Here is a 27,579-nt window from a genome sequence, read left to right as displayed (position 1 = left end):
CCTGGACTGATACTCGTCTCAGCCTGTCAGTGAACCGCTGAGAGCCTGAGACAGCCACCCTGCCCCTCCACAGCTCAGCGCTCCAGTGAGCGAGGAGGAACACAGTGGAGAGCTGCTGATTGACAGTCAGCAGCTCTCTACTTGGGGAGCTGTGAGAACCGAGCCATCAGTGGCTTTCGAATGCTCGGTTCTCAGCGCAGAGGTGCTAGGGGGACAAATGCAGCATCGGACCGATGCTGCATCCAGCTAGGTAAGTATAAATGGGAGGGAGGGGGATCCCATACTTCTCTTTTAATTCAAGTCAATCTTCCATGGGAGTGTCAGACCCAAAATTAGAGAAATGATTAGGGAGAGAGGAACGGGTAATATAAATGATCTTTTCTGCAGCTCTGCAAGTCTTGGATTTTAAGCACCATAAGTACAGGGGAAGTAAAATATACCCATAATTAAAATAAAGCACACAGAATAAACACTGTAAAAATAAATCTGAAAAGCATGGACACTGGTGGACTGACTACACGACAAAATGTTTTTATTGAAACAGGAAGTGGGCTTTCTAAGTACAGAAGGGCCCTTTCACACTGGCGGTTGAGGGGTGGTAAAAACAGGTGTGTTACATACCTGACAGGCGTCTGAAATGACATGGTCCACCTATCTTGTATCTCCAGCCCAGGCCCCACTGAGAGTGGAACAGTTGGTGCCAAGGGAAAGGAGGAACACGAGTGCTTGTAGGTGTCGAATGCAGAGCTTGTTGCTAGAGTTGTAGACAGTAGGGATGAGCCGAACACCAACCCCCGGTTCGGTTTGCACCAGAACTTGTGAACAGACAAAAAATTTGTGCAAACACAGTTATGGGACACGAACATAAAAAAACAAAAGTGCTAATTTTAAAGTGGTTGTAAACCCTTACAAACCACTTTGACATACAGGTAAGCCTAGAATAAGGCTTACCTGTAGGTCCAAGAAAAAATCTTCTAAACCTACACGGTTCAGGAGATATTTACTAAAAGACCGTCACAGCTGTTTGCGGCGCATGCCGTTATTGGCAGGCTCCCAATGCGCATGCACAGGAGTGACGTCATTGCTGCTCCGGCGCTGTGAGTGACCGGAGCAGTGATACCCAGAAGAAGATGGAGGCTCCGGACTACAGGGGACAGCGGTGACATCGCTGGCTCCTGTGTCAGGTAAGTGACACATAATGGGCTACTATGCGATGCATAGGAGCCCATTATGCTTTACCTTTGCAGGGAGACAAAGAGGAAGTAAACCCATCAGGCTTTTCGTTTTATTTTGGTTTTGTTATCCAGAATATAAATTAGCAATTGAAGAAATTGGTTGATAAAACTGGGTACTGTGTAGATATGCTAGTCGCCCCCTGGAAGAGCAATTTAGTGCCTTTTTTTGTAGCCTGTGATGGAAAGAGGTGGCCAGAACAGGGAAGAGCCTACCAGTGCCCATACCCTATCCACATGAGCAATTAATATTAATAAAATACTGTAGGTTACTAAATATTTAAAGCATATCTATACCAACAAACAAAAATGTATGTTGCAGATTACCAATTCTTAGATGTGATGGTTGCATCAGATGTTTATTTTTAGTTTTTCTACATTTATTTTCACCTGGTGATCTGGCCAGTGACACCCTACCTGTGTTAGGGCTCGTTCACACATACACCCTTTGTTTATTCAGCATTTTAAAAGCCTCATAACTGCCCATCAACATACGCTGTGAATATTACAATAGGCACCACACACACGCGGTAGCATCATGTTGTGCTGTGTTAAAAATGAAGCAGTCTGTTTATTTCATGAGGCATCAATGCTTGTCACTGTCAGCCGCCTCCACTGATTTCAATGGTAATGCCCTGTAACTGCACCTTAGCAGCACCTACAGCATTTATGATGTCTTGTTGAAGAATTCATAAATAGTGATGGCCGAACGGTTCGCCCGGTGGTCGCTTCGCGGCGAATTTCGGTCGTTCACGGTCCGCGCGTTCGCTCGCCTTTTCCCGTCGTTCGCCCCGGCGGACTTACGTGTTTAATGTGTAAAAGAACTTTGACCTATGATGACACGTCTGTCATGGGGTACAGGCCAGCCAATTGAGACATGACAGCACATGGACACTTGGACATTCCCCCTAACCTATAAATACACCCGGTCCGGTGGCCATTTTACATTCTTTCTTCTGTCACTATAGGGAAAGGTTGCTGTGTGGAGTAGGGACAGATAAAACGCTAGCTATTTGGTACACAAAAGTTCTTTTCAGGACTGGTATAGGTGTTAGGTGTATATAGGTTTGCTGTGCTACTGATTCTTGCAGCAGCCTGAGTGTCTTTTGTCAGTTTAGAGAAAGGGAAAGGACGGTGTGTGCTACAGGGACAGCCAGATTAGTCTTTCATCATCATCATCATCATTAGCTGTTACAATCAGGTCCACAAAAGAGCTATTCCAGTAACCACTAATCGTTCCAGTCTACTCTTTTTTGCCACTTTGTATAGGGACAGGAAGGAAGCAGTGTTGGCAGGCAGTGAGAGTCAGTTTAAAGACTTGCTGTTACTATTAGTTCCACAAAGGTTCTTTTCAGGACTGGTATCAGTGGTACGGTAATAGGCTTGTACACGTATAATATTCTTTCTTCCAAATATAGAAAGAATATTATACTTGACTGCTGCCCTTCTGCTGCAGTCTGCTAATCATTCACAACTCACTTGTTCCACAAAGCTCTTTATCAGGACTGGTAACTTGGTCTGTGTAGGGTGCTACAGTACATAGGGTTGAGTGCAGTACAGTCTGCTGTTCTGTAAGGACCGCTATCGGTCCACAATAGATAGGGTTGAGGTGCACCACTGCTGACCACTGCCCTATACTGCAGCAGTCCTTCATTGGTATAGGGACTGAAGTACAGTCTGCTAATCACTAACACACAACCTGCTTGGTCCACAAAAGTTCCTATAAGGACTGGTAACTTGGTCTAGGGTGCTACAGTACATAGGGTTGAGTGCGGTACAGTCTGCTGTTCTGTAAGGACCGCTATCGGTCCACAATACATAGGGTTGAGGTGCACCACTGCTGACCACTGCCCTATACTGCAGCAGTCCTTCATTGGCATAGGGACTGAAGTACAGTCTGCTAATCACTAACACACAACCTGCTTGGTCCACAAAAGTTCCTATAAGGACTGGTAACTTGGTCTAGGGTGCTACAGTACATAGGGTTGAGTGTGGTACAGTCTGCTGTTCTGTAAGGACCGCTATCGGTCCACAATACATAAGGTTGAGGTGCACCACTGCTGACCGCTGCCCTATACTGCAGCAGTCCTTCATTGGTATAGGGACTGACGTACAGTCTGATAATCACTAACACACAACCTGCTTGGTCCACAAAAGTTCTTATAAGGACTGGTAACTTGGTCTAGGGTGCTACAGTACATAGGGTTGAGTGCGGTACAGTCTGCTGTTCTGTAAGGACCGCTATCGGTCCACAATACATAGGGTTGAGGTGCACCACTGCTGACCGCTGCCCTATACTGCAGCAGTCCTTCATTGGCATAGGGACTGAAGTACAGTCTGCTAATCACTAACACACAACCTGCTTGGTCCACAAAAGTTCCTATAAGGACTGGTAACTTGGTCTAGGGTGCTACAGTACATAGGGTTGAGTGCGGTACAGTCTGCTGTTCTGTAAGGACCGCTATCGGTCCACAATACATAGGGTTGAGGTGCACCACTGCTGACCGCTGCCCTATACTGCAGCAGTCCTTCATTGGCATAGGGACTGAAGTACAGTCTGCTAATCACTAACACACAACCTGCTTGGTCCACAAAAGTTCCTATAAGGACTGGTAACTTGGTCTAGGGTGCTACAGTACATAGGGTTGAGTGCGGTACAGTCTGCTGTTCTGTAAGGACCGCTATCGGTCCACAATACATAGGGTTGAGGTGCACCACTGCTGACCGCTGCCCTATACTGCAGCAGTCCTTCATTGGCATAGGGACTGAAGTACAGTCTGCTAATCACTAACACACAACCTGCTTGGTCCACAAAAGTTCCTATAAGGACTGGTAACTTGGTCTAGGGTGCTACAGTACATAGGGTTGAGTGCGGTACAGTCTGCTGTTCTGTAAGGACCGCTATCGGTCCACAATACATAGGGTTGAGGTGCACCACTGCTGACCGCTGCCCTATACTGCAGCAGTCCTTCATTGGCATAGGGACTGAAGTACAGTCTGCTAATCACTAACACACAACCTGCTTGGTCCACAAAAGTTCCTATAAGGACTGGTAACTTGGTCTAGGGTGCTACAGTACATAGGGTTGAGTGCGGTACAGTCTGCTGTTCTGTAAGGACCGCTATCGGTCCACAATACATAGGGTTGAGGTGCACCACTGCTGACTGCTGCCCTATACTGCAGCAGTCCTTCATTGGCATAGGGACTGAAGTACAGTCTGCTAATCACTAACACACAACCTGCTTGGTCCACAAAAGTTCCTATAAGGACTGGTAACTTGGTCTAGGGTGCTACAGTACATAGGGTTGAGTGCGGTACAGTCTGCTGTTCTGTAAGGACCGCTATCGGTCCACAATAGATAGGGTTGAGGTGCACTACTGCTGACTGCTGCCCTATACAGCAGCAGTCCTTCATTGGTATAGGGACTAAGAGTTTTGTCACAGGGTGATTTAAAAAATGACAGGCAGAGGAAGAGGCAGGCCCTTCCGCAGGGGTGGTAGGGGTAGGGCAGGAGCACCAGCCTTGAGCCAAAGTGGGAAGTTGCAGAAGGTGCGTTCAATTACTTTAAAGGATGCACCAGACTTGGTTGAGTGGCTCACTCAGCCTTACTCTTCTGCACCCTCCTCATCGTCTCGATCTGCACCCTCTTCTTCACTCTCTGCTATGTGCACCCCCAAAGACACTACCACCAACAACACCACCACCACCACATACCTTCCGCTTGAGTCACAGGAATTATTTTCCGATCCATATCAAGAGGACATTTCTGATGCGCAGCCACTCTTGGTATTGGATCAGGAAGAGGAGGTAGCAACAACCGCTACTCAGCAGTCTGACGACAGTACCCAGATCAGCCCAAGGAGGAGGCTGGTCCCCGGTGTTGCTGCCTACTCCGAGATCTCTACTTATAGCGGTGGGGAAGGTGACGTTGATGATGACGTGTCTAGTGATGTCACTTGGGTGCCCACAAGAGAGGAAGAGGAGGGGAGTTCAGAGGGAGATATGGACCAGCAGATAGGGAGGAGAAGCAGGACTAACTTACATTGCACAGGAGGGACAAAGCAGACTGCAAATGTATCAGGAGCGAGTCATCGACCATGTACGGTCACATCTGGCGCTCCCAGGACACCGGCACATGGCTCCGCAGTGTGGGCTTTTTTTAACGTGTCCGCTGCTGACAATAGCGTTGCCATCTGCAATCTTTGCAGTCAACGCATTAGTCGCGGTAAGCCCAACACTCACCTAGGGATGACCGCCTTAAGAAGGCACATGAGCAGCCATCACCGAGCCGAGTGGGAGCAACGGAACACACAAAGCCACACTGCAGGCTCTCACCGTCCAGCCTCGTCTTCTACTTCTCCTCTCTCCTCACAATTGTCCTCCACTCCACCTTCCATCACGCCAAGCTCACGTTTTTCTGCAAAAAGGCAGGCTTCCGTGGGCCTAATGTTCGAGCGTAAAAAAAATGATGACGCCGGATAACCCTCTTGCCCAACGGTTGACGGCTGGCTTGTCAGAACTCATAGCTCGCCAACTACTGCTATATAAACTGGTGGACTCGGAGGCCTTTCGCAAATTTGTGGCCATTGGAACACCACAATGGAAGGTCCCAGGAAGGAAGTATTTCTCAGAGAAGGGCATCCCAGAGCTATATGGCCATGTTCAGCGGCAAGTGAATGTATCTCTGGCACACAGTGTCGGTGCCAAGATACATCTGACCACAGACACGTGGTCTAGCAAACACGGGCAGGGAAGGTATATCACTTTTACTGCCCACTGGGTGAACCTTCTGACGGCCGTCAAGCATGTAACCCGTGGCACCCGTGTAGATTTGGTTTTACCGCCACGGATTGCATGCAGGCCTGACTCTTCTTCTCCTCCTCCTCCTACTCCATCCTCCTCCCTCTCCTCCTCAGCTGCCTCCTCCTTTTCTGCTGCTAGCGTCTCTTCCGCTGCACCGCCCAAGCTCCCCAGAACCTACTCCACATGCCAGGTGAGACGTTGCCATGCCGTGCTGCGTCTGTTGTGCCTGGAAGCCAAGAGCCACACTGGCCCGGCACTCCTTTCAGCTTTGCGTTCACAGGCAGATCAGTGGCTAACACCGCTCAATTTGACAGTTGGTAAAGTGGTGTGTGACAACGGTGCCAATCTGCTTAGCGCATTGAAACAGGGCAAAATCACGCACGTGCCATGCATGGCACACGTCTTAAACTTGGTCGTGCAGCGATTCCTTGTCAAATACCCTGGGGTCCAGGACATCTTGCGGCAGGCAAGGAAAATCTCGGCCCATTTCAGAAGATCTTACACGGCCATGGCTCGCCTTGCTGACATTCAGCGGCGACACCATCTGCCAGTCAGACGTCTTATTTGCGATTGCCCGACGCGATGGAACTCAACCTTCTATATGCTTGATAGGCTGCTCCAGCAGAAACGTGCAGTTAACGTCTACCTGTATGAACTCTGCGAAAGAAACGGTTCTGGGGAGCTGGGGTTTTTTTCACCGCGCCAGTGGCTGCTCATGCGCGACGCATGCAGACTTCTGCGGCCATTTGAGGAGATCACCAAACTGGTCAGTCGCAGCCATGGCGCCATCAGTGACATGGTACCTTATGCCTTCTTTATGGAGCGTGCAATGCGTCGTGTCATTGATCAGGCTGTGGAGGAGCAGGAGCGGGAAGATGAGGAAGTCGCAATGCTGGATGAATTCCCAGGGGGGGCTACTCTATCTGAGACAAGTCAACAACAGGAGTCTGAAGAGGAGTCAGAGGAGGATGGTGCTGGGGCGGATGAGGAGGAGCAAGAAGAGCATGCTTTAAACCTTTCTGGGATCCCTGTTGTGCGTGGATGGGGAGAGGAGAATGAAGAGGACGACATTATCCTGGATGATGAGCAGGAGCCAGGCCACCACACCGCTTCCACTTTAGTGCAAATGGGGGCCTTCATGCTCCAGTGTTTTAATAGGGACCCCCGTATAAAAAGCATAAGGGTCAAGGACCAGTACTGGGTGGCAACGTACTTAGACCCCCGGTACAAACACAAAATGGCGGAAATGTTACCGCCGTCGCAGAGGGCTGTCAGAATGCAGCACTTCCAGGCCTTGCTTCGAGAAATGCTGCATTCTGCTTTTGCGTGCGCTGGCAGAGGAGAAATTCCCACTCCCAGAGAAGGATTTGCGGGTACCAATCCAACAGCGCCTGCAAGAAGAGGTCGGTTTGAAGATGTGTTGGTGACTTCCGATATGAGGTCATTCTTTCAGCCGACCCATCGACAGGTGTCATCCGGATCCAGCATCAGGGAACGCCTAGACCGTCAGGTGTCTGACTACATTGGGTTAACGGCCGATGTGGACGCTCTGAGGAGTGATGAACTCCTGGACTACTGGGTGGGCAGGCTTGACCTCTGGCCAGAGCTTGCCCAATTTGCAATCGAACTGTTGGCTTGCCCCTCATCCAGTGTCCTGTCCGAAAGGACGTTCAGCGCAGCAGGGGGGGTCGTGACCGATAAGCGTACTCGCCTAGCTCACGACAGTGTTAACTACCTCACATTTCTAAAAATGAATGAGGCATGGATCTCGGAGGAATTCAACACATGTGACCAGTAGACCATGTATATGTCTATAAAAATTTTTTTAATCAAGCACACAGACCTTGTTTCTTCATTTGGCTCACTTCCTTGTCCCAAAAAAGCACACCGTACTATATGCCCCTACCCTCCTCTTTGAAGAGGTTGAGCGGTGTCATATTTCTACTGGGGCTGCTTATGATATCCCTGTGCTGTGCTGACTTCCTCCTGGGGATTCTTATTATGAGGTGATCACACCATCCCTGTGCTGTGCTGAGTTTCTCCTGGGCCTGCTTATTATGAGGGGATCACACCATCCCTGTGCTGTGCTGACTTCCTCCTGGGGGTTCTTATTATGAGGGGATCACACCATCCCTGTGCTGTGCTGACTTACTCCTGGGGCTGCTTACGGTGCTGCTGTCAGTGCTGTATATCACGGTGCTGGTGTGAGTGCTTAATGTCACGGTGCTGCTGTCAGTGCTGTATATCACGGTGCTGCTGTCAGTGCTTAATGTCACGCTTCTGATGTCAGTACTCTCTATCACGGTGTTGCTGTCAATGCTGTATGTCACGGTGCTGGTGTTAATGCTTAATGTCACGCTTCTGATGTCAGTACTTTCTATCACGGTGTTGCTGTCAGTGCTATATATCACTGTGCTGATGTCAGTGCTGTATGTCACGCTTCTGATGTCAGTGCCCTCTATCACGGTGCTGCTGTCAGTGCTGTATATCACGGTGCTGATGTCAGTGCTTAATGTCACGCTTCTGATGTCAGTACTCTCTATCACGGTGTTGCTGTCAGTGCTGTATGTCACGCTTCTGATGTCAGTGCCCTCTATCACGGTGCTGCTGTCAGTGCTGTATATCACGGTGCTGATGTCAGTGCTTAATGTCACGCTTCTGATGTCAGTACTCTCTATCACGGTGTTGCTGTCAATGCTGTATGTCACGGTGCTGATGTTAATGCTTTATCTCACGCTGCTGATGTCAGTGCCCTCTATCACGGTGCTGTTGTCAGATGCGCCTATCACGGTGCAGGTGTCATTGCTGTATGTCACGCTGCTGGTGATCATCTCCTGCACCCTCTTCTTTGCCTACCCTGGTCCCTGACCTTCCCTCTCCTCCATTGCCTTCATGCGCTCCACAGTCCTGAATTGTCAGAACAATTTCCCAAATAAAAAAAGAATGCTTGTAGTTATCGATCCCAAATTCACCTCATACATGTATTATGTCATTGGCCATGTGGTGGGACTATGTTTTTCCTGCTAATAATTACCTAGTGGCTGCAAATTCGACCTAAAGGTTTGAAACGTTCGCCTCCCATTGAAGTCAATGGGGCCCGCGGCGAACGTTCGGTTTCGTGAACGGTCAGCCCCGTTCGTGGTCCGCGTTCGCGAAATGTCCCATCGGAAGTTCGTCCATCACTATTCATAAAGTGTTAGCTGGGCCTTGGGGGAGAGACAATGGAGGTTCTTGTTTCCTAGAACACTGTAAAATAATAGAGAAGTAGTACAGAGCAGCTCCAGACACTTCCTGTTTCCATGTGGTTACACCAGTGTCACCCTCCTAGGTAGGTACTAGAGTAGTTAGAATCGTTGTTGGCCCCTATGCTTAACAGAGGAGCAGCTAGGTAAATTTATTTGGGCTGTTTGCTTAGCAGGAGCTGTGATCATTTAGTTCTGCTTTCTATGCTGTCTGGAGTTTCCCCGTATCCAAGCAACCTAGTGCATTGAGGTTGGCTTTTAATTTTGAGACATCCTGCAAAAACGTTATTCCACTTTTTAGTAATAATTATATTTTTGGTCAGGGGTATGCTTTTATATACTATGGAAGACAGAAAATAATTTTACAAAATTGGTTTGACATTCTCATGATGGTGAAATCAGATATTACTCACCTAACACTTGTAACATAATTGTCTTGATGAAGGTTCCTGAAGGAGATGATACATCACAGGTATATTTTCCTCCATCAGATATCTGGGTGTTCTGGATGGTCAGTGTTACATTGATAAGTGTCATTCTTGTACTGCAGTTGTTGTATATCTGGGGTCTTCCTTTGATGTATGGAGCATATGAGAATAAACACTGAGAATTATTCTTGTGATGGATCATCCATATAACACTCGTTATTTGATCTCCGGGATTATCCCCACATCGTAGAATGGATGAATTGCCTCTTCTTCCCACCACAACTGTAATATCTGTAATCAGAAGATTGGCTTCTTTAGTACATTGTTCATTGACCTTCACTGTCATCTATTATGTATTATCACCAGGACTATTTACATTTAGTAACAGTGGTGGCCCGTCTATAGGGGGTGCAGGGGCGCCGCTACCCCCAAGCTGTTCTAAAAAAAAAGATCACTTTAAGAGTGAGTAGGGGCCGGACACACTGCGGTCTATGGGAAGCTTCCCAGCCTGCAATCAGCTGATTGCAAACTGGGAAGCTGATTTGCCTGTGTTTAGGGCGTGTTTGGGGCACAAGCAATGAGCCCGCAAGCGCTCCTACTCTTCACTTATTTGTCTAATACTCCAGTAACTTGTTTTGTATTGGTGGGGACCAGAAGACAGCGGGCGGTGCTTTTTCTGGGTGGAGTCAACTAGTGTAGGTGCAGTGGACTGGATTGAGGCCTGAGCAGTGCTGGTGCCTGTGGGTAAAGGTAAGTGCTGACAGCACTGGCCTCAGCCTCAGACAAGACTGCTCTCCTCTCTGAGATATTGCCGCCCGCCCCTCTGTTCCGCACACACTGACACTTCCCTGCACAGTGCCGACAGCCTGACTGAATTCAGTCTCCACTCTGACACTGATACTGACACTGGCCAGGATGGATGATTTCAATGTGGTCTGGACTGGAGCCATCAGGGTGACATGCCTACATTTGATGGGCACAGTGGCTGCATTTGATGGGCACAGTGGCAGCATTTGAGGGGCACAGTGGCTGCAATTGATGGCACAATTGCAGCCACTTTGCAATTGTGCCATCAAATGCACACAGTGGCTGCATTTGATTGGCACAGTGGCTGCATTTGATGGGCACAGTGGCTACATTTTGTGAGCACAGTGGCTGCATTTTATGGGCACAGTGGCTGCATTTCATGGGCACATTGGCTGCATTTCATGGGCATAGTGGTTGCAATTGATGGCACAGTGGCTGCATTTGGTGGGCACAGTTGCTGCAATTGATGGCACAGTGGCTGCATTTTATGGCACAGTCGCTGCATTTGATGGGCACAGTGAGGCTGCAATTGATGGGGGAGGGGGGTTCAGTATTTTTCTCAATTTTTCAGTTTGTTTGCACCCCCCCAAAAATTTTGAGCACCAGCCGCCACTGTTTAGTTATGTAGATTTTAGTCCCTACAACCTTACATGGAATAAAAATGTAGATTATCATTCCTAATCTGCAAATGCTAGTAGCCTATCTGACCCTTTTGTTTTAATACTTTCAGTCACTGACTAAATTATACAGTGCCTTGAAAAAGTATTCATACCCCTTGAAATGTTCCACATTTTGTCATGTTATAACCAAAAACATAAATGTACTTTATTGGGATTTTTTGTGATAGACCAACACAAAGTGGCACATAATTGTGAAGTGGAGGGAAAATGATAAATGGTTTTCAACATTTTTTACAAATAAATATGTGAAAAGTGTGACGTGCATTTGTATTCAGCCCCCATTACTCTGATACCCCTAACTAAAATCTAGTTTAACCAATTGCCTTCAGAAGTCACCTAATTAGTTAATAGAGTCCACCTGTGTGTAATTTAATCTCAGTATAAATACAGCTGTTCTGTGAAGCCCTCAGAGGTTTGATAGAGAACATTAGTGAACAAACAGCATCATGAAGGCCAAGGAACATACCAGACACGTCAGGGATAAAGTTGTGAAGTATAAGTATAGTATAAAGCAGGGTTAGGTTATAAAAAAAATATCCCAAGCTTTGAACATCTCACGGAGCACTGTTCAATCCATCATCTCCAATGGAAAGAGCATGGCACAACTGCAAATCTTCCAAGACATGGCAGCAGGGCCGGGCTGGCCTACGGGGATACCGGGAGATTTTCCGGTAGGCAGCCTGCCCTGGGGCTGCTTTTTGTTGCGGCTCCATCCTCTGCTCTATCCTATGGATCACAGCGCTGGCTGGCTCTATGTTCGGCGGCCGCTCTGTAACACAGTCCCGCCCCCTCAGACCAGCTCGTGTGATAGTAGATAGAATCAACGTTCCGCCTATCACATGAGCAGGTCTGGGGGGGGGGGGGGGCGGGACTGTGTTACAGCACGGCCGCTGAACACAGAGCCAGCCAGCGCTGTGATCCATAGTAGGAGATGTGTGCCACAATGCCTGGATAGGAGGATCGACGGGGGGCTGCAGGGGGCCCCTCTGCCGATTCTCCTATCCAACTTATTTTACTGTCCCCAGTTCACCTTGTGCTCCCTGCCCCCCCCGCCCCCAGTGCTCTCCTCCACCACCACACTTCTGCCCCCCCCACAGTTCTCTCCTCCCCTGTTCTTGCTGCCCCCCTGCTCTCCAGCTCTGCCCATCCTTCTCTAGCCACCATCCCAGTGCTCTCTACTCCCCCCTGTTCTGCCCCCCGTGCTCTCCACACCCCCCAGTGCTCCCCCCTGTTCTCCCCCCCAGCGCTCTCCACTCCCCCCAGTGCTCCCCCCCTGTTCTCCCCCCCCAGTGCTCTTCATTCCCCCCATGCTCTCCCCCCCTGTTCTATCTCCCCCAGTGCTCTCCACTCCCACCAGTGCTCCCCCCCTGTTCTTTCTCCCCCCAGTGCTCTTCAGCTCTCCCCATCACTCTCCAGACCCCACCCCAGTGCTCTCCAGCCCCCCATTCTCGCCACCGCTGTTCTTTCTGGCCCCCTGGTGCTCTCCAGCCCACCCAGTGCTCTCAACCCCCCGTGCTCTCCACCCCTGTTCTTTTTGTCCCTGTTTTTTTCCCCCCAGCACTCTCCACTCCCCACCCCTGTACTCTCCACTCCCCCCTGCATTTTGCCCCCACCCATGTGCTCTCCAACCCTACCAGTGCTCTCAACCCCCATAGTGCTCTCCAGTCCCTTGTGCTTTCCACCCCTGTTCTTTCTGGCCCCCACTGGTGCTCTCAAGCTCCCCCCCATTGCTCTCCACTCTCCCTGCTCTTTGTACCCCTGCAGTACTCTCCAGCCCCTGTGCTCTCCACCCCTGTTTTTCTGCCCCTCCAGTGTTCTTCACCACCCCGCACTTTTAGCCCCCCCAGGGCTCTCAGCCTACCGTGCCCTCAACCCTTGTACTTTTTGGCCCCCCCAGTGCTCTCAAGTCCCCCCCAGTGCTCTCCGCTCCTCACCCCTGTGATCTCCACTCTCCCCTGCTCTTTGCTCCCACCCATGTGTTCTCCAAACCCGCCAGTACTCTCTGCTTCCCCTTCTCTCCAACTCCCTCCCAGTGCTCTCCACTTCCCCAGGACCAGAGGACAGGCTGACTGGGGACAGAAAATGAGGACGGCTGAAGGTGCAGGTGGCCAGGGACCACTCCATCTCACAGCAAACAGATCCTCTGGAAGGAGCATCCAAAACGAGAACAGACCCTGCCTGCTGCTGGCCGTCATGGATATCCTGCTGGCATGCAAGGTACTGTACCGAGCATCAACAACACACCTTCCCACAGACAGGGACTGCAGACTGGGACATGGGGCATAGGAGGGGCTGCAATGATGGGCACAGAGAGACTGTATTCACAGCACAGTAAAGCTGCATTTGATGGACACAGTGAGGCTGCATTGATGGGCACAGTGAGGCTGCAATGGTGGGCACAGTGAGGCTGCATTGGTGGGTACAGTGAGGCTGTATGGTTTTCCCTTTCATGAACAAGAAAATAATGACGTTATGCTGTTGGGCTGGTATGAAATTTTGAAATTTTTTCTAGGGCTGGTTTTTATTCCCAGTCCAGCCCTGCATGGCCCAGTCCACCTACACTGACAGGCCGGGCAAGGAGAGCATTCATCAGACAAGCAGCCAAGAGACCCATAGTAACTCTGGAGGAGCTGCAGAGATCCACAGCTCAGGTGGGAGAATCTGTCCACAGGACAACTATTATGCCCCGTGCACACGAGCAGATTTTCCGTCAGAAAAATCTTGGATGGTTTTTCTGACGGAATTCCGCTCAAGCTTGGCTTGCATACACACGGTCACACAAAAGTTCGCTGAACTTTTGACTGTCAAAATCGCGGTGATGTACAACACTACGACAAGCCGAGAATATTAAGTTCAATGCTTCCGAGCATGCGTCAAATTGTTTCCGGGCATGCGTAGGAATTTTGCACGTCGGAAATACTACAGACGAACGGAATTTCTGAACGTAACTTTTTACGACCGAAAAAGAGAGAACTTGCTCTCAATCTTTTGCTGGCTGGAATTCGACCAGCAAAAGTCCAATGGAGCATACACACGGTCGCATTTACCAGCCAAAAGCTCTCATCGGTCTTTTGCTGGCCAAATTTCCGATCGTGTGTATGGGGCATTAGTCGTGCACTCCACAAATCTGGCCTTTATGGAAGAGTGGCAAGAAGAAAGTCATTGTTGGAAGGAATGCATAAGAAGTCCAGTTTGCAGTTTGCAAGAAGCCAAGTGGGGGACACAGCAAACATGTGAAAGAAGGTACTCCTGTCAAAAAAATGTAACACCATTTATCATTTTCCTTCCACTTCACAATTATGTGCCACTTTGTGTTGGTCTATCACATTAAATCCCAATAAAATACATTTACGTTTTTTGTTGTAACATGACAAAATGTGGAAAATGTCAAGGGGTATGAATACTTTTTCATGGCATTGTATATGATCGTTTCTGACTTTCCTCATATGCATAATTGTTCCAGGGCTGCATATGTTCCAAATGGAAAAACAAAAACAAAAAAAAACCCCGCTGATCCTGACAGACACATCATGTCATGTTTGCTCAAGCAGACAAATAAGCTCTCCAAAATACCTCCCCTATGGTGCGGAGAGAGGGAGGAATTCTCTAGTTTGGAAAAAGGAAGCCAGTCAGGGCTACATGTTACATGGGGGAACACATTTACTGTGCCGGCAGCAGCTCTCATGTTATTATAAGATAACCCACTTACTTGTATTCATTTGGTTAGGTGACAGTGCAGGACTATCGTTAAAAACAAGCTTGGCAGGGCTGACACCATTTCTCTGGATTCCAATACAGAAAAGGCAGCGTGTTGTCAGCTCACAACAGAAAATTAGGAGCTGATTGCATAACTGTCGGGATCTACAGCCTTCTACAGCCTGAGACTGTATTGTAAAACGTCCTTGTAGTTTTGGATAATGTATGGAAGACCTCTGTCAAAGTTTATTACTTTTTGCATACCTCCCAACTTTTTGAGATGGGAATGAGGGACACCTATCAGCAAAAGTATGCAGGCATAGGACACGCCCCCTGCCACGCCACCTTAACCACTTGTCTGTGCACTTATACCCCCTTCCTGCCCAGACCAATTTTCAGCTTTCAGTGCTCTCACACTTTGAATGACAATTACTCATGCAACACTGTACCCAAATGAAATTTGCGTCCTTTTTTCACACAAATAGAACTTTCTTTTGGTGGTATTTACCATATTTATCGGCGTATAACACGCACATTCATTTTAAGATGGAAGTTTCAGGAAAAAAACATTTTAAATAGGGAACTTTGAAGCAAAATAAGGGTCAGTGCCCATCTGCAGCCTCACCATTGCCATCAATGCATCCTGATCAATGCCCACCTGCAGCCTCACAGGTGCCATCAATGCAGCCCCATTAGTCCACATCAATGCAGCCTCACCATTGCCATCAATGCATCAATGCAGCAGCCTCACCATTGCCATCAATTCAGCCTGATAGATGCCCATCTGCAGCCTAGAGGGGACAGGGAGGAGGGGCCGGGACAGTGCTGACAGATTACATACAGTGAGAATCTCCTATGATAGACAGAACAGTGGTCCAATGCCGGCCCATGACCCGTGTATAACCTAGGTGACTTCTTCCCCTTTCAATCTTTTCCCACTGCTACGCCCCTTAACTTCTAAACACCCCAGAAACTGAGACCACACCAATCTGGAGTAAAACATGGCCGTAGCAGCCAATTAACTTTATTATAAAATTATTCAAAATAATTACCATAAATAACATAAATAACATAAATAACATAATTAACAAATTTAAACTAAAGTATTAAGGCACTTCCTCCCATAAACTCCTCCCGTTGGTCTGTGCTAAGATACCCACCAAAAACACCATCATAAAAAACTTCCGGCACTGCGGTCCCCAACTCTAATAGACCTCAAGCTGCCAAACTAGCTCAGAGGCCAAACACTGACCGCAGTGCACCTAATACCAATTTCAGCTAAAAAACCCCTGTTAGCTGTACACCACCGACGGGTACTATCACCGATAGGTCCCGCACTCTTCGATCACTGGGGTAAATCCATTCATCTGCACAGACCAACACCATGCCGCTGCCACGACAGCTGAACTGAAAAAGAAAGCAAACTCGTTACTAAAAACAACATCCCCCCCAAAGCTAAGGGAGGGAGGGTGGGAAGCTCGCTCCTACTCTGCAGACTGAGGAGGGGAGGAGCCACCCCCTCTAAACTAAACTTCTGCTCCTCCCCTCCCAGAACGAAACCTTGTACCGCCCTCTCAGTCCCTGTTAACCCTGGTCATGCCGCCCTGCGCCTACTCTGTCGGGTTCTGCTCCGGGCTTTCTTGACCCGTGTATAACCTAGGTGACTTCTTCCCCTTTCAATCTTTTCCCACTGCTACGCCCCTTAACTTCTAAACACCCCAGAAACTGAGACCACACCAATCTGGAGTAAAACATGGCCGTAGCAGCCAATTAACTTTATTATAAAATTATTCAAAATAATTACCATAAATAACATAAATAACATAAATAACATAATTAACAAATTTAAACTAAAGTATTAAGGCACTTCCTCCCATAAACTCCTCCCGTTGGTCTGTGCTAAGATACCCACCAAAAACACCATCATAAAAAACTTCCGGCACTGCGGTCCCCAACTCTAATAGACCTCAAGCTGCCAAACTAGCTCAGAGGCCAAACACTGACCGCAGTGCACCTAATACCAATTTCAGCTAAAAAACCCCTGTTAGCTGTACACCACCGACGGGTACTATCACCGATAGGTCCCGCACTCTTCGATCACTGGGGTAAATCCATTCATCTGCACAGACCAACACCATGCCACCGCACGCAAGGGCAAAACCTTACCCTTGCGTGCCCTGCCACACCCTCAATGCCCTCTGAATGCCATCCTGAATACCCAGGGACCATAAATCCGTCCCTACATCATTCAGGTGCACCCCATCTTTCCTCAGGTAGCGCCAAGTGTCCACCTCCAACTCCAAGTGCCTCACTGCCAACCCCCCATTCCTGACCACAAAACCGCTAATCTCTTTGTTGATCTTCTTTCTGGCCCTGTTAATTTTGTCAACGGACCTTGCGAACCTCCAGGACGTACGACCCACCATGTCCGACCACACAATGAGCATGCGTGGGAAGGCAAGGCGGAGCTGCCAAAAATCCAGCTTAATGGCCTTCACTAAATCCAGCATTGTTGAAACACCCAAGTCGTTGCCTCCAACGTGCAACACCAGCACATCAGGAGGCCCGCCCAGGCGCGCAATTCTATGCACTTCCACCACCGCCCTGTCCCATAGCATGCCCGGCACCCCCAGCCACCGTATAACTGCATCCTGCCTGGAAAAGCCGAGTTGACGACCGTCCGGGCGGGCATCCCCCCGTCTGGCCCCCCAACAAACATAAGAGTGGCCAACTATCCACACCAACCCCTGCCGTCCGCCTGTAAGAAAAAAGAGAGAAGACATATGCCCAACGTCAATAAGAAACACCAAACCGCCCAAACCCCCCTACCAATCCCCTCCTGAAGTTAAACCACTAAATGCGGGCGTACATAAGACAGGAACCGCCGAGATTCCCATCGCCCAATGCGCTTTACCGCCGCTTCATCCAAACCCCACCGAACCGCTTCCGTCGCCGCCCCTATACGGAAAGAATGCGAAGAGAATTTTTGCTCCCCCAAACCCAACGCTACCAGGCATCGCTTAAAAATGGCCGTAAACTGAAAACGCGAAAGCGACCGTCCATCCTGATGTACCAAAAAGGACCCGCCCACAACCGGACGCACCCCCAAAAAACTGCGCACCAACCCAATAGGGCACAAGGGCGAACCGGGCAGCGCAAACACTTGCACCATCCTACCCTTGCCCCGCTGATCCGTTTTTGACCGGCTCACCAGAACGGACAGCCGGTCACTCTCACACACCACCTCATCCACTCCCAGACCCCCTTGTTGCCGCTGGGACGGGCTTACCAACTCGCTAACCCGAAAAGCCCCAAAAAACGCCAACGCAAAAGCCGCCCTAAACAAGGCCACCTCATAGCTCGAGGAACAAATCCCAGAAAGCTGCGTCAGCAACTCCCCTAACAGCGTGAACGAAACCGGGCGCCTAGCATCCCTGCTAGGATGTGCGCGTCTATAACCCTTCATGGCCTGCCGCACCCAAAAATCCTTGGTCAAGTCAGGTAAACCCCGCAACTTGAACCAAAATGCCAGCCCAGCCAACTTTTTATTAAGCCCTGACACGGAAACCCCCGATTCCAAATTCCTGGAAACAAAATAAATCACCAGCAAACGGAAGTCCCGATCCTCCCGACCCCCAGCAACCTGCTCCACAAAGGCGGCCCATTCCGCCCACACTTTACTATACGCTGACCACGTAGTCTCGCTCACCGACCGCCTGATCCAACCGGCTATTCCTCCAAAGCAATCTTCCATAGCCATTCCGGGCAAGGGACCCCGCGTTCCTCCGCCCCCGGTGCCAACTCCCGAAACCTGTCCCACTGGAAGCGAGACAAAGCATCAGCGATAACGTTCTCCACCCCCGGAAGATGTACAGCGTATAGAAAAACGTTTAACTGTAAACAGCGCAGAACCAGGTGCCTGAGCAACCTGACCACCGGCGGAGACGCCGCAGAAACCCGGTTGAGCACTTGAACCACCCCCAGGTTGTCCCCATGGAAACGCACTTTTAGATTCCGAAACTCCTCGCCCCACAATTCCACCGCCAGCACCACCGGAAAGAGTTCCAGCAGCAACATGTTCTTGACCAGGCCCGCCGCCTTCCACGACTCCGGCCATGGCCCCGCGCTCCACCTTCCTTGGAAAAAGGCCCCAAAACCTGCCGCCCCTGCAGCATCCGTGTAAAGCTCCAGGTCAAAGTTGCTGACCGGGCCCGACATCCACAGCGCCCTGCCGTTGAAGTTAGCCAGGAACGCGTGCCAAGTCGCCAGATCCTCCCTATGTGCTTTTACCAGACGCACATAGTGCTTGGGCGAAGTAGCCCCCGCGGTGCTGGCCGACAGCCGTCGGCAAAACACCCTCCCCATGGGCAGTATGCGACACGCGAAGTTCAACTTACCCAACAATGATTGCAATGGCCTAAGCTGAACCTTGCGCAGCCCTAGCATCCCACGAATGTCATCCTGCAGCGCCTTCAGTTTGTCCTCCGGCAGCCTACATTCCATCCTTTCCGAATCCAAAACAATACCCAGGAAACTCAACACCGTGCGCGGACCCTCCGTCTTGTCCGGCGCCAGAGGAACTCCAAACTTGTCGGCAACATGCTCCAACGTAGCCAACAACACCGCGCAGACTTCGGAAGCAGGCGGGCCCACGCAGAGGAAGTCGTCCAGGTAGTGTATTACTGAATTCAGTCCCGCGACGTCCCGCACAACCCATTCCAAAAAGGAACTGAATTTCTCGAACAGCGCGCACGAGACGGAGCAGCCCATAGGCAAGCACCGATCTACATAAAACTCCTCCTGCCACTTACAGCCCAGTAGGCGGAAGCTATCAGGATGTACGGGAAGCAAGCGGAAAGCCGATTCAATATCAGTCTTCGCCATCAGCGCCCCCTTGCCATATTTGCGAACCCAAAAAACTGCCGCATCAAACGACGTATAAGACACCGCACAAATGGCGGGATCAATGGCGTCGTTCACCGACCCACCTTTTGGATATGACAGATGATGAATCAACCTGAATTTGTTGGGCTCTTTCTTGGGCACCACACCCAACGGCGAGACCACCAAATTCGGAATAGGCGCCACTGAAAAGGGGCCCCCCATGCGCCCCAACGACACTTCCTTTCGCAATTTTTCCGACACCACCTCCGCGTGTTGCAAGGCCGACCGCAGATTGCGGGCCAAGGGGGGCGCTACACCCAACTGCGCCGGAATCCGAAACCCCTCCGCAAACCCCTGTGCCAGCAATTGCGCCGCCCCCCGATCAGGATATCTAGCGAGGAAAGGCAACATCTTTCCCACCCTCACCGGCGTGGTCCCCTTTTCCCACAGCATCACTGGGCCTGCCTTTTCCTTGTTTAAAACAGCGGGACAAGGGATGTCCCCCCCCACCACAGCCGGAGCACTCATGCTTGTACTTGCACGACCCTCCGAACTTGCAGGCGCCCTCGTTGTACTGCCAGCACACCCCTTTTTTTCTTGTGGCCGATTGTCCAGAGGCAGCGGACCCACCGGCCCCACCCTGAAAAAACTGGCTGGGCGACCGCGCTGAGGTCATAAGGCGCATCCACAAACTGATGTCCTTATGATCCCATCTTAAAGACGGGCGAATAGCCCTCCGCTGACGAAATTGTTCGTCGTACCGCAACCAAGACGTTCCACCGTAGACTCGATATGCTTCTCCCACGGCGTCCAGGTAGCAGAAAAGGGCCGAACAGTGCTCCGGGTTCCTTTCCCCTATCACGCTTGCCAATATGGCGAACGCCTGCAGCCAATTCGCAAACGTCCGCGGAATGAGCCTATATCTCCTCTTCTCCTCGTCCTCCTTCTTGTGGTCCTCCGGCCTAACCCTATCGAGATTAAACTTCTCCAGTGGCAGGAGAGCGAAAATCTCCACGTATTCGTCCTTCCAGATCTTCTCCTTAACTTCCGGCTTCAAATGGGCCCCCAGGGGCCCCTCGAAGCACACATAAACCTCGCATTTCGCCGCATCCGCTAGGCGAACCAAGTCCTGCTTCTTTGCGGTGTCAGCGGTGGCCCCCCCCCCGGGTGACCCTTCCACTCCCTGCTCAGCCACCGTCGCCGCCGGGGCGGCCGGTGCCACCACCGGGGCGGCAGGCGCCGCCGTCTCCACCGACATGCTCACCGCACCCCCTGACCCCCCCCCAGCACCACCCAACCCCGCGCTCGGGCCCACCCACGCCGCCGTCGGGGGCAGACCCCCGCCCGACTCAAAACGCTGGACCAACTCCTTCAGGCCCGCCAGGAACCCCCGCAAACCCGCGTCCCCCACCTCACGGCCGGACACCCCCGCCTGCGGAGTGGCCGATGCGGCCCCCGACGGCCGCCCCTTGCGGACCCGCCCCGCCCCCACACCCCCCCCCACATCAACATTCAAAGCAGATAAAAAATGTAAGGACTCACCGTGTTGCCTGGATGGAGCCCCACCAGCCGAAGGTCCCGAGTCCACCACCGCCGGACGCTCCTGCTGCCCATCGTCGTCCGACTGCGACAGCTCCCCCTCCGAGCGACTTTCCGGGAGTTCCTCTTCGCTAGCAGACTGCCCTCCAGCGGACGCGTCGCTGGATGCCGGGGATCCGCGGACCATCCTCTTCTTCCGCAACGCACCAGATCCGCATGCCGACTTTCGCACCGCCTTCCCGCGACCCTCTTGCTGCTGCCCGCAGTGCCGCTCAAGGCCACTGCCCGACGCCAGCACGACTCCACCGCCAGCCTGCGCCCGGTGACCCCCAGCCGGAGTCCCCTGCCGTTTGCCAGTCCCAGAGGGGCCACCTGCTGTCTGTCCTTGCAGCCCAGCAGCCATCTTCTCCTGCAGTCCACCGGAAAGCCCTGCCCCCGCCGCCGCCATGCCAGGAGTCGGGGCCCTGTGCTCCACACGTGGCCTCCCCACCCTCCCAGAACCAGTCTTCCCCCTGCCAGGCTCCCTCTCCACCCGGCCAGTCTCATGTGTCCTCTTCCTGGAGCCCCCCCCCGCCGACGGCGCCGCCGTTCGCGTCCCGGGCGGGCCAGAGGGGGGGCGAAGACCCCCACCGCGTGTACCAACAGTCCCAGGGGGGGTGGGGAAGGGGGGGGGATCCGGCGAAAAACGGTCCGGAGGCCGCGAGCGCCGCGCTCGCGCCGTCTCCCGGCCGGGCCGCACTGCCGCTGGGGTCGACTCACCCAGCGCCGCTGCTAGCCGTGCCTCCAGCCATCCAGGGCCCCTGGACGCCGATTCCGCCTTCAGCCGGGCAAAAAGGTCTTCCACCGCCGCCATCGCTCTGCTCAGCTCGCTCCTACTCTGCAGACTGAGGAGGGGAGGAGCCACCCCCTCTAAACTAAACTTCTGCTCCTCCCCTCCCAGAACGAAACCTTGTACCGCCCTCTCAGTCCCTGTTAACCCTGGTCATGCCGCCCTGCGCCTACTCTGTCGGGTTCTGCTCCGGGCTTTCTGGAGACGGGACTTCCACTCCACAGAGGCCACCAAGTAAACAGGAGATTCACACTGTATGTAATTTTTACTGCTCTCATCCTGCCCCCCTCCCTGTCCCCTCCGAGGCAGCCAAAATTGAAGTATTGGCGTATAACACGCACACGCTATTTGCAACCAATTTTCATGGTGAAAAAGTGAGTGTTATACGCCAATAAATACAGTAATCACTAGTGGGTTTTTTTTTTATTTTTTGTGCTATAAATAAAAAAAGACTGAACATTTGGTGAAAAAATACCTTTTTCTTTGTTTCTGTCATAAAATTTTGCAAATTAGTAATATTTCATCAGAAATTTTGGGCAAAATTTATACAGCTACATATCGTTGGTAAAAATAACCCTACTTAGTGTATATTATTTGGCTTTTGTGAAAGTTATAGGTTCTACAAGCTATGGTGCAAATCATTGAAAATTGATCACATCTGATCACACCTGATGCACTGAAGACCTCATTTCTTGAGACACTAACAAGCCAGGAAAGTACAAATACCCACAACATTTCCCCCATTTTGGAAAGCAGACACCCCAATGTATAATCTATGAGGCATAATGAGTCTTTTGAACTGTTCATTTTTTTCCAGACGTTTTTGGAACATGTGGAAACAAAATGAAAACGCATTTTTTTTTCTCCAGTTGTCCATTTTTAAGATACTTCCAACACATAGAATGTACATAGCAAAAATGACACCTCAAAATACATTCTGCTACTCCTCCTGAGTATGGCGATACCACATGTGTGAGGCTTTTACACATCCTGGCCACATACAGAGGCCCGCCAGTGAAGTAGCACCTTCAGGCGTTCTACAAGCATAAATTACACTTCTAATTTCCTGACAACCTATTATTTTTGAAGGGCCTTATATTTCTAACATATAGCATTTACATACCAAAAATTACACTCTAAAATAAATTCTATTGAGGAAAGGGTAAAAAAAAAAAAAGTATTACCTGTGGTTTTTGTAGTGTCCCCAGAGAAGGGAATTGGTCCAGGCAGCAGGCAGCAGGCAGGGATGTGCTTAGCAACAATAGCAATTATCCAGGCAGCAGGCAGGAATATTGTCTATAATCAGCACGAGGATATCGCCAGCACAGCCAAAGCATTTGTCCATAGAAATTGTCCAGGCAGAGACAGCCAGCTCAGCCAAGCGGTTTTCAGAGGCATAGTCAAAAAACAGGCCAGGGTCAGTTCACGTGGAAGGCAGTGACATGGTTATTTGAGGAAGCATGGGGAATGGTCAGCACAGATGATGAAAATGTGGAAATGGTTAAGAATATGGGCTAATATTTTAGGGATGTGTGATATAGTCTGAAGCATTCACCAATGCAAAGGCCGGGTTCGGAAGGACACTGGGCACAATGGTAGCTGGTATCTCTTCTAAATCCATTTTTGCTGCATACTCAACATCTTTTTTGGCGTCTTCGGCCTACTTCAGATGGTGGAATGTGGTCCGGGAAGTGGCGTTCATGAAGTCGGCTAACAGCATCAGAGCGAAGGTCTTCTGGGGGGGGGGTCTTTGATGGTAGATGAGGGACGTGACAAGTTCTTCTATGAATTTTAGGAAGTTGGCAGGGCTTTCTGTGGATTTGGTGTGAATTATGTAGGCATTATAAATGGCCAAATGAATTAAATAGAGTGCTACTTTCTTGTACCAGAAACGGGACCTCCTTATTGCTAAATAGGGCTGAAGCATTTGGTCGTTGAAATCCACCCCCCCCATGTACAAATTGTAATCTTGTACACATGTTGGCTTTACAATGGGACCTCGTCTTCTCTGAACTTCAACTGCTGTGTCATCATGGATGTTGGACATCATGTACACATTCCTGGTATCCTTCCACCTCAAGGCCAGTACTTCGTTGCATCTCAAAGTAGCTCTTTCTCCATTCGCAATTTCTTATTTACTAACGCTTGCAGGAAGCCCTTCCTATTCTTTCTGGAGGTTCCACAGGCCAGGGTTTCTGCGAGGTATAGGTTTTTAAAAAGGGGCAGGCTGGTGTAGAATTTATCCAGGTATATGTGGTAACCTTTCTTCAGCAGTGGGTATGCCAGGTCCCATACAATTTTACCAGTTGTGCCCATGTAAGCTGGAGCTCGGAATCTCTTTCTTCATATATGCGGAACGCACACAGATATCCCGTGACTCTCTCGCAAAGCTTATAAAATTTCACTCCGTATTTGGCCCTTTTGCTAGGAATGTATTGTTTTATTCCTAGCCTGAAAAGGGTACCAGGGACTCATCTACACATATATGCTTTTCGGGGACATAGCATTCTGCAAATCATTGGGAAAACAAATTAATGAGTGAGCGAATTTTATATAATTTGTCATAATTTGGATAATTGTGGGGAGGGCACTGGGTGTTCATTGAAATGAAGAAAGCGCATTATCATCTCGTATTGGGACCTGGACATTACAGAAGAATAAATAGGCATGTGGTGGATGGGGATAGTGGACCAATAGGCATGTCCTTCATTTTTTTTGTAAGCCCCATGTTTATGGTGAGGCCCATAAACAATTTGAACTCCTCCAGGGTCAAACCTCTCCACTCAAACGGAGGGGCGTATGATGATTGGGGGTTGCTGGCAATATGCTGCTGGGCATATAAATTGGTCTGGTCCATGATGAGTTGCAGCAAAGTGTTGGGCAAAAATAAATAAAAAAAATCAATTGCAGAAAAAATTTGGGTATTGGCCTGCACACATGGCTGCACGGTGAAAGGGGGGATTCTTGCTGATCCTGAGTCAGAAGGCAGCCATGTTGGATTGGCAAGACCATGTGGGAGGTATGTAGCGATCCTGGCTCTTGGGGGATGTGGCACTCCAGTGCTGGTAGTTGGGGGATTTGAAATTCCTGTGCTGCCATTTGATGCGGCAGCGCTGGTGCTGGGCCTGGGAATTTTGATCCTGGGGTATATTGCTGGTGGCTGCCTGGTTTCCAGAGCGCCATGCTTGTTTAGGAGGGATCCATTCTTCCTCTGATTCATTTGCCGATCCACTACTATCATTTCAAATGCTGAATTTGATTCACAATCGAAATTGACAGTTGAATCTGATGAGAACTCCCCACTGCTCTCATCAGTCATGGAGAGGATCTGGAATGCCTCATTTGTATAGAATCTTTTGGATATTTTTTCTGATGGGCTGTGCGACGAGTAACAAATGACGGTTACTGATGGGCAACAGGTGATGGATGACAGGTGACGGATGATGGTCAGTGGTGGGTGACAGGTTATGTGTGACGGTCACTGTCGGGTGACAGGTGACGAGTGACGGGTGACAGTCACTAATGGCAGTCTCTGATGGTGACTGATAGTTGACAGATGAGGGTCACGGATGGGTCACTGATGACAGTCACTGATGGCGGTCACTGATGGGTGACAGGTGCACTTTGTGGTCACTGATGATGGTCACTGATGGCGGTCACTGGTGATGGTCACTGTTGAGCCTTTTTTCATTTATAGCGCAAAAAATTAAAAACCCAGAGGTGATCAAATACCACCAAATGAAAGCTCTATTTGTATGAAAAAAAGGACAAAAAATGTATTTGGGTACAGTGTTACATGACTGAGTAATTGTCATTCAAAGCTTGAGAGCACCGAAAGCTGAAAATTGGTCTGGGCAGGAGAGGGATTTAAGTGCCCAGTAGGCAAGTGATTAGGCAGAATGGGGAGATGCTGTTTACATCGGCATCCCCGCGTTCTTCAGCTCCGTGACATGATCACGGGTATCCCCGAGGCGATCGAGTCAGTGGGTTCCGCAGGTGCGGTTACAGAGCTTGCGGCAGGGGCGCGCACAGCAGGAAATTTAAAGTAACGTACGGGTACGTTACTTTGCCCAGCCGTGCCATTCTGCCGACATATATATGCCGACAGCGGTCGGCAAGTGGTAAAGAAAAAATAAATAGTGCATTTTGTATACAACTATATAGATCAGACCAAAATGAGGGACGAGGGACAGAGGGACATTGCTTCAAATCAGGGACAGTTGGGAGCTATGCAGTTTGTGTTCTTGTAACATTGCCCCTTTCTTTGTCCTGCTGACCATTCCCCGGTACAGGCAGTGATAGGAAATCTAAAATGTTTAGGTTGTCACTAAAACAGAGGGTGAGAGAAAACCATCTATAGGGAACACTTGTCTTGGTGACAAATATCTAAGAGGGGGTTTCCTGTCTGCTTTGGGGAGCTTTCCTCTCACTTCCTGTTGGGTCTCTCGGACAGGAACTGAGGAGGAATTTCCCTGATGGAACACTTTTCTTACGCACAAAAACTAAAAACTTTGTTTTACAGGCACTTTAAATGCAAACTCTCTGTTTATAGCAGTAACCTCCCTGCCCCCACCCTCCTCTCCTCACCCCCAATATAAAGCTCTCACCTGCGGATGATACATCCCGGTATAGAAGCAGCAGAACGGCCAGAAGATACATTGTCTGCAGGTGAGACGTTGACACTGATAAAGAAAAGAGTACTATGACAGTGTTTCCGACGCTCGAAGCTATTAACAGATTCACACATCCTGTGTATGTCTAATGGAACTTACATATTCTGCCCAATCAGTGGTTTCTAACAAACCCATCAAGAAAACTTTAAAATTAGGTTTGAGAAAATATTTTTTTTTCTACACTAAATGGTGCATTTATAAAAAAAAAAAAAAACAATTGCAGAGCTATTTGTACTTCAAAGCTACTTGCACATTAGTTTTGTGTGAACTGGGGGAAAAAAAAAAATCAAATGTTACAAGGATATTTTCTCTCCAGGTTGAAAGTTATTAATTAAAAAAAATAAAAATAAAGGCTACTACATGAAGTTAGCGCTCATAAGAAAATAATTTCTTTTTTACTAGGATCATCAGTTCCATCTATTGGCCAAAATGCAAAATTGCAGCCTCTGCCTGATTACCCGATTAAATCATAATAATAATAATAATAATATTCACTTTTTCCTCTTCAAATATACCTGCAGTTTTGCAGGATGATTTTTTTTTCATAAATACACCTTTTAAATTACAAATGTAAATACATTTTTTATTTATTTATATGGAAACACAATATATAGTCTTTTTTATTTTTTTTATTCTTTACAAATTATATAAATGTTTTAAATGAAAAAAAAAAAAACTTAAATTTTTTTTAAATGTAAAAATTTTGTAAATAGACTTCTTAAACTACGCACCTATACATGTTTTTACAGTGCCTTGAAAAAGTATT

The 27,579-nt window shown here is 49.4% G+C and overlaps 1 protein-coding gene across 2 annotated transcripts in view; it reads right to left on the bottom strand.

Annotated features, from left to right (window-relative positions):
• The window catches only part of LOC143981719 (cell surface glycoprotein CD200 receptor 2-like), a 37,822-nt gene extending 10,995 nt beyond the window's left edge, over nt 1–26,827 (bottom strand). The window contains exons 1-2 of one of the 2 annotated variants that reach the window (XM_077479762.1): nt 26,748–26,827; nt 9,691–9,996 (exon numbers count right to left, since the gene is read on the bottom strand). In XM_077479762.1, coding sequence (XP_077335888.1) covers nt 9,691–9,996; nt 26,748–26,799 — 358 coding nt within the window. In that variant the 5' untranslated portion in view covers nt 26,800–26,827. Of the gene's footprint in view, nt 1–9,690; nt 10,052–26,747 lie in introns of those variants that run through there. The other variant, XM_077479761.1, reaches the window with a different exon arrangement.
• Between the last annotated feature and the right edge of the window lie 752 nt (nt 26,828–27,579).

This window comes from Lithobates pipiens, unplaced genomic scaffold (genome assembly GCF_037356315.1).
Source record: "Lithobates pipiens isolate NorthernLeopardFrog02 unplaced genomic scaffold, aLitPip1_a1.2 Scaffold_16, whole genome shotgun sequence".
Classification (NCBI taxonomy): Eukaryota; Metazoa; Chordata; class Amphibia; order Anura; family Ranidae; genus Lithobates; species Lithobates pipiens.
The sequence above is the reverse complement of the archived record's forward strand: the minus strand, read 5'-3'. Positions and strand labels throughout refer to the sequence as shown.